Source organism: Mytilus trossulus, chromosome 10 (genome assembly GCF_036588685.1).
Source record: "Mytilus trossulus isolate FHL-02 chromosome 10, PNRI_Mtr1.1.1.hap1, whole genome shotgun sequence".
NCBI lineage: Eukaryota > Metazoa > Mollusca > Bivalvia > Mytilida > Mytilidae > Mytilus > Mytilus trossulus.
The window spans coordinates 49,313,288-49,321,685 of NC_086382.1; the positions used below are offsets into that span (position 1 = coordinate 49,313,288).

Genomic DNA, 8,398 nt, shown 5'->3' on the forward strand with positions numbered 1-8,398 from the left:
AATAACAAATATCATGGTCTTTGTCCAATGTAAGTTACTCCAACTTGTAGAACAAATATGTACACTAAAACATAAAACAAAAACCGTCAGGCTCAGTCTGAACATGGAAGGGTATTTTACTTCCATGGTCCGAACATTTAAAATAACCGTCGTATGTGTCCACTTGGTGGACATCTCATCACCGGAAACACTATTCATCACTGTCCGAAACATGTAACTCCGGTTCAGTATCCCCATCCAAACATTTCAGTCATTGTTGATGAAAAATTGATCTAATACGGATGTTTTATTAACAATTTAGTTTTCAAGATGAAGCTACCAACACATCTCTCTTCTGGCTGATTGTAACTGATATTCTAGACCTGGAAATGAAACAAAGACTAACGGTAAAAATTTGCGAAAACAAATCAAAAGTATAGGCTTTATAATTTTACCCCTTTGCGAAAAAATCAGGCTAGTATGAACCAGATTATGTACGTACGTCAATACATCACATGCATATATATATTTTTCAATACAAATACAATTTCTCTATTTTTGAATTTTTCCATGTCTAATATGTGAACTGTGTTTTGCGATTATTGTTTGATACAGTTGTGTGTCAAAAGGCAGTAAATGTTTTGAAGTAGTTTTGGATTATTGGAAACAGAAAACAAAGAAAAAAATAAATACATAAACATGCACTCGAAATCATTTTTGTACATGTTTTTTGTGTGTCTTATTTTTTTCTTCGAATTTCATATATTTATTTCTGATTAGATGTATATGGGGTTAATGTACATGATGCACACACAAAAGTTTAATTGACGGTATTTAATTATACGTACCAGAAACAGTCGAATCAATGTTTCCCTTGGTCGCTAAGTCCATTCCGAATCTGGAAAGTCCATAATAGTTACTTGGACTAGATAAAGACTCCATATTCTTAGTAAAGTCATATTTATTTTGTCTTGATTCGTAGCCAGACGGAAACATAAGAGATTGGTATGGTGTTCCCAACTTTCCCGCCGTATCTAGAGATGAATATGTGAAGTTCTGACCAAGTTCTGAATGAGCATGATGTCTTGGGAAGCTATACGGCCAATGATTGTTCTGTAATGTGTACCAAGATGGCGGAAAATATGGGTCCCTATAGTCCAACCCACATGACGATCCATATGGACTTGTTCTCTTGTGATTACTGTTCCAGAATGATGAAGGCATTTTTCTCTGGCACATCAAAGGTTTCTCTGGAAGGGAAAGAAAAGAAGTTTTATTAAAATTAAATAAATATAAGATTAAGATAACCTTCTTATGATCAAAAACCTTTTTTCAAATCAAACGGGATGGTCTCAATCGTTAAACCCTCCGTTATAAGGAACACATGATTGTTTATAGACATGAATTTCCAAATTCTACTCCAAAAATTTTGTTTTTTAAAGTGATGTTTGGATAAACTATGACTATGACTAAAATAAATTAGTATCTATTCGAGGGTGTTTTACTGCGTTTAACGAGCTTAGAAACAAACATTTATTCGTTTGTTTTTCTTCCATGTCGGGCATTAATAGCTGACTATACGTTTAAGATTTTTCTCATTGTTGTAGACCATGTGTTGACCATATTCTTACATATATTTATAGAGGTTATGAGATATAAAAAGTGTGATATCTTAGTTAAGTAAATTTAATATGACGAAATTTTGTACTGAAAATACCTCCGTTTTTATAAAACTGTATATTAATTACTTGCGCAGTCAAATGTTGAGAAAAAGAACTGAATTTGATAATAAGGAGAAAAATTTAAACAGACAAATATAAACGAAAATTAGTATATATAAACATGGTATATAAAGGTTTCATATATTTAATGATTGCTGTTATTCAGTTCTTCCAGGAACATATATATTAGATATACTGTTCCCAGATTCTTCTTGTCGTTTCCGAATTAAACCAACGATCACCGCACATTATAAAAGATCATAAAATGTATAATATTTTATGGTATTTGTACCAATACAAATATGTACAAAAAATGTATAAGTATGACCAATTTACATTTTTATGAATAAGGCAATTATTTCGAAAATGTTGAAGACAGAGAGCCAAAGAAAGACAAAAACAACTACTAGTACTTATATATTTGCTTCTTGGAAGTTATTTAGATATTGTAAAATTAACTTAAACCAAAACAAAGAGTAATAAGACAGAAAATTATTCATGGGAGGGTGGATAAAAAAAACCATAAAAAATCAATATAAAGTTATATAAATCGAGATCTCGGAACGAATTTTTTTCGCGGGTTTCCCTTTACATTAACTTGATGATAAACAGTGTGCGGTAAAAAAAAAAATGCTCGCTGACGCAATACACTTGAAACCACAATACTTCTTTGATTTCGTCATTGGAAAAAACTAATATTTCTTTTAATTTTTAGTATGTACATACATAACGGGAGTGTTAGACGACCTTGACTACCCATTATGGCTTTTTTCAAGGTGAAATTGAAACTAAAATTGTAGAGTTAAGTTTAAGTAGCACGCTAAGATAATATTTACATGTCCTCTCAGTAAACAAATATTGTTATTTTTCAGTTGGAAGTGTCGAATTTGTAAATGAATCCCCAAATTAAGTTTCAGTGCTCCTAACTGAGAATCAATTAAAATTTGATACAGCGTATATAAAAATGTCAGCTTTAAGTACGTGTTAATAAATTTCTCAAGGAACCGTCAATGAAGATGTAATTAAATTAATTATTAACAGATGATAAAATTTGTCTAACGGAACGGTCAATTATATTAAATCTCGACGGATTAGATAATTCATTCAAACACATGTATCTATTATTTATAATTATAACTACATGTAAGCTGGGTTTTTTTTGCTCGAGTCGTTTAATTGTTTCGTTTCTACATCTTTATAACAAGTTTACCAATATTGATGCATCTGGGTTAAACAGAAAGTATTTTTTAAGTGTGTAGAAGTTATCTATTATTTTCATTTTATTATGTCCGAATTGCCCATTATATTTTAGCATACACGCCTCTGTAAATCATTTCGTATATATCTATATATATGGCATATCGCAAAAAAAACAACAAAAAACTCTGATGCATATCGATAACCCATTATTACACATCTCAATCTAAATTATTGAAACCTCAAACCATAAATATGATAGCCATATATCTATGCTCAAACCTAAATAAATAAAGTAACGTTCTATAAATATGTGTTAACATTTCTTTTCCTTGCATAAAAACGTACGACGAAAAGTTCTGTTTCTAACAATCAATGGCCAAATTGTTGAATTGAAAACCAGCGAATTAAATAAATACACCTGATTTCAAGCAGAATCCCTGATATTTTCAAAGCAAGAAGTTAAACTGAAAACCTATATTAATGTAAACACAGTTTATTGATGTTAAACATAATTCTTGTGTTTTTGGATTGAATGTATTGAAAAACCACTAAACTAAAAAAAATAATCAACAAATGGAATTCGTTTCTAACATCCAATGACAAAAACGTATATATTAAAAGTGTTGTAAAGATGCAAACTTGAATGTTTGTTGAAGTTTTGTCGCAGCAATACTAAACATCAAAAAAAGCGTCTTAGTATAAATAAATTTGACTTACCCGGTTTTCTGTCCCCAGTATTACATTTGTCCAGGGTAAAACTACTTGGTTGACTTAAAGCTCTGCTAAAGTGGTCATCGACAACTGTTGAAACGTCACCACTAAAATAGTTAAATAATACACAGTTTGGTGCAATATACTGCGATGATTTTGGTCTCTCCGTTTCAGAATCTAATCCAGAATGCAAGTCTCTTTCAAGTTCACTTGAAGTGGAATGGTTAGAAGTCAAATAATCACCAGACAAATGATAGTCATAAATTCCAGAACTTCCAATTTTCTATAATAAAGAAAAGAAAAATAATTGCAAATTGTGTATAAATGTAGAAAATGTTCAGAATTTACTTGTTGGTATTTATCTGCAAATGCTTTCCTTAATTCTGTAATTCGTTTATTTGTAATGCCGAAAACGCAAAATGCCCAAAGTATGTTATTGTTGTGAGAGAGTTATGTCCAAAAGAATTTCAGGATAATTCTTTCACAAATATATAAGATTACTAAATAAAAGAAAAAGAATTTGAAAATCAACAGTCGTAAAATTAAATTACTTACAGAAAATTCATTACTTGACGATTTGTGTGAAAAGTAAGGCGAATAAAATTGATACATTTTTGAAAAAATTGTTTCGCGACTGTTACGGTATACAGATGTCAAAGCTACATTCCCGACGAGAATTTTGCCATCATTTTGACATATCTGGATGTTTTTCTTCAAGTTGTCGGCGGTATTAGAATCGTTGGCCTATCGCTGTTATTTGTCGTCATGGTATCACTTTCATAAGCACGCGCTCTCCTCACGAATGAAGATCGTCTGCGAGGTTGACATTCCTTCGACCAATCAGCAGCAGTATTCTGACAGTGCTCCTCCTGCTGAAGCAATTATGACATTCTATCTAAAATCTTAATGCGAATGTTTCTCTTGTTCATAGAAATAATCAATGTTTTTGGAATGAACATTTTATCTGAAAGAAAAATATACGCCTAAGTAGTGTTAAATGAATACCGTTTGAATAAATATTTCATAAATATAAGCATATATCAATTTTGACTTTTATTCAGAAAGTTTGAGACAATAAAACTAAAAAGAAATAATTGAAAAGTATTTCTAAACAGAAAATCAAATATTTCATAATTTCAGAATGATCTGAAATTGTTTGTTCCATTTATTCTGAAATTAGAAAAAAACAAGAGTTCAACCATTACAATAGTTCCTCGGTTATCTTTTCAACCATTTCAACGTTTACTATCATTTTCCATTTTTCACCATTTTCTAGGAAAATTAATTTAAAAATAATCGAAAGGGTATATGATATGTATATTTAGAACATTTGTTTAAAACGGTAAATCAATTGAGACCGTATCATATTAATACAGTTAATCAACCTAATCAATTAACACTGGTTGATTAAACTGATTATCAATAGTGTGATAACTTTGATTAAATTGATAATTATCAAGGTGATAATATTCCCAGATGGAAAGTTTTTCAATCCTGCCATAGCACGCCCTCTCTATTATTACACATCTATTCTAACTATGCACAGAGATGTCAAAACGTATCGCAGAATTGACTTATTTCGTGTCAAAATTTCACGCCATTGGTATTACAAGACAAAGAAAGATGAATTAATGAAAAAAATGTAAGAGGCAGTAAAATATTAGGTAGATAAGTCACTTGTTTTTTTGCTGAAAAGAAAGTTGTCACCTAGGTATTTGGTATTATGTTCTGGCCTGTTTGTTACATACGATTTACAAGATTTTCTGCTGTGACATTGGCGAATCGTTCACGCTTTGAAATATTTCTGTCATATTTTATGTACCAAAAGAAAAATCAAGAATTCAACCAAAAAATTATTATAATAATAAACGTGATACTATGATGCTTAAATATAGTGCCCCCTAAGATTAATATGAGCGATGGCTGCAAAGAAAAAAATATGGTAAAATTATGAGCAACACGACGGATGTCCCATGTGGAGCAGGATCAGCTGACCCTTCCAGAGCACATGAGATAACCCCCAGTTTTGGTCGAGTTCGTGTTGCTTAGTCTTTAGTTTATATGTTATGTCTTGTGTATTATGTTATTATGTTTTATTTGTCTTTTTCTTTGAAAGCCATGGCGTTGTCACTTTATTTTCGATCTATGAAGTTGAATGTCCCTCTGTTATCTTTCGTTCCTTTAAAAAAAACCCAACAAACTCATCAAATTGCAGTGCAGATAAAGTCATCATTTTTTCTTTTTACTAATTCAATCTAACAGCGAGAATAAAATGTCTTTTGCCTGACTTATTCAACATTTCATTTTCCAACGTTAGGGCCCACAGTCAATTAGAAAGACTATACGTGTCTTATGGTATTAAGGGCATACGATACAGTTTTGATCCCGTATTTACAGTTTGATGAACATTTCCGTGTAGGCTATTTTTTGTCTGATTAAATCAAATATGTAATAAAAATATACCTTCATGTGCTTGTTTTTGAGTTGAATGAGGTCGAACTTTAATTTGTATATTTGCTCTAAATTCGGAATTGTGGCCGTATTTTTCTTTTCGAAAGAAAGACAACTTTTTTTGTTTTAAAAGATAAACACAAATTGTTTCTTGTTAGATAACTTGTAATTTCTGTATTTTAAAAGTTATCTAAAAATTTATACATTTTTTTATTCAGAAATATCTCATATTTATCAAATGGTCATGAATTGAGAAAAAAACGTCATTTTTTGCTGTATATTTATCAAAATTAAAAAAAAAATGCACTATTTACAGTTTATCAAAAATGTTGTCCACATAATCTCCCTGCAAAATGAAACAAAATGTCGTTTTAAAAAGATAGGGGTCCATGCACTCGTTTTCAAATTAAATCAGTTTGAATGATAAAAATGTTCCGATGATGCTTTGCAAAAATACTTTTAGATTAGTTTTTATTACAAAAGCTTTGTGTATTTTAAATTTTGCAATCTTATTTATTTTAATTATTTTTGGTAGTCCATTCCAAGTGGGAATAGCAACATTCAACTGTAATGAATTAAAAACCATTGGATAAAAATGTGTTACACTTACTAAATGTAAGCAGTTATGTATCTATTATAGTGCTTTATAAGATTCGATAAAAGTTAACGTTTGAATGAAACGGCTTAAAGTCTATACAATAGTAAAGGTTTAATTAAAAAAAAAGATATTTAAAAAAACCCAACATTAAACGATCGAAAAGACAAAAAAACAAGAATGGACGTTTGAGCGGATTTTAAATTTAGTTCAGTTTATTTTTGTTTATTCTAAGTAAATTGGAAATTTGATTTTTTTTTATTCTAAGTAAATTGGAAATTTGATTTTTTTTTTATTAAAGTATTTTTTTTATAATAATACACCTGCAGTATACATTTGTACATATTTAAGCTTACATATTGCACGGACTTTTTGTGATATGGTCAATAGATTTAGTATACATTTAGCTTTGTAAAAATGTTTCATTGTTTGTATTCTACTCATTTCACTTCTATGTTATTTGTAAATGTATGTGTATTTGTCGCTCCTGTTACGCAGGAAATCTGCGTCTGAGTGTATTTTGAATAAACAGTTAGAATACAATCAAGGGATTGCATATTTAATATATCTGTTGGAATTGATCAAAAAAATTAAATTCATTTGTACTAGTAGACAACATGCATTTTAAATAGAGTTTATGAAATTGATAGAAGTTTTTGCATAATATTTTACTGGAATTTTGCAATATTATTCATGCTCTACATACATGTACTACATAACAATAAATAAAAAAAAGCTAATTTTATTCATGTAACCAAAACAAGTTAAAAGTATTGCCGTTTACATCCAAATGCAGATTTTTTTTCGTTTTCCTCTACTTCCAAGGCTTTCAAATATATTACATTACGGATTAGTAGTTTGGTATCTTTTTGAAATGAAGGCGAGAAAACACTGACTGGACAGAACAAAATTTTCAAAAAATGGAAAACTTATTTGAAATCTTAAAAACAACACATGTTGTATTTATTATAAAATTACCCCCCCCCCTTTTCATACAAAACAACATAGTAAAAACTTCAATAAACGACAGCAACATGCGCAAAATGCACATTGTACTTTAGAATTGACTATGTACCATACATTTACAAAGTCAAGATAAATTTAACATGAGATCTATTTCAGATAAAATTTATTTCCTTTGATTTAAATCTGCATTATTTTCATGCATCTAGAGATTTAATTGCGGTGGTCCTGCATGTAGACATGCAAAAAGAACAATAAAATTAACCATTCTTGATATATGAGCGAGGCGATAATTGTACACAGCTGGAGAGAGGTGAAATATACACGACGTGAAATGTATCCCTGTCACAATTACAATACATCCAAAGTGACAGCAAAAACCAACAAAACAGATGTGGACCAATTTTGTCTTAGTAACAATAAATCGTTTTCGTTCATTTTTAGGACATTTCAACAGTGCCATAGTTTCAACACTTTCCACGCCTTTGCGATTTATTTTATCAAAACTGTTGGAGGTAAAGAAAATCGTCTGTTGTTTAGTATTTATGAAAGGTAATGGTGTCTTTCAAGGAACATAAAAGTTACATACAAAAAATAAAACTAAGAAAAGTTGAGTGGTATACACCAAAATTTTGAGTTGTCTGAATTCTTCTCCATCTTTTTCAAAATTGTAAAACGTTAAACATGTACTTTTAAAAACTAATAATAAAAGTAATTTATGTTTTTAACCATGATTTTGTGAAAAAGCATTACTCTTGACCATAAGTAAGTTGGACAT

General features: G+C 30.0%; 1 protein-coding gene across 1 annotated transcript; it reads right to left on the bottom strand.

Annotated features, from left to right (window-relative positions):
• On the bottom strand, positions 1-4,402 carry LOC134686308 (transcription cofactor vestigial-like protein 2). Its single transcript, XM_063545977.1, has 4 exons — positions 4,167-4,402; positions 3,618-3,894; positions 828-1,229; positions 1-362 (listed from the first exon to the last, which is right to left on the bottom strand). Exons 1-4 carry the CDS (start codon positions 4,221-4,223, stop codon positions 316-318), a joined length of 783 nt encoding a protein of 260 aa, XP_063402047.1. The 5' UTR covers positions 4,224-4,402; the 3' UTR covers positions 1-315.
• Between the last annotated feature and the right edge of the window lie 3,996 nt (positions 4,403-8,398).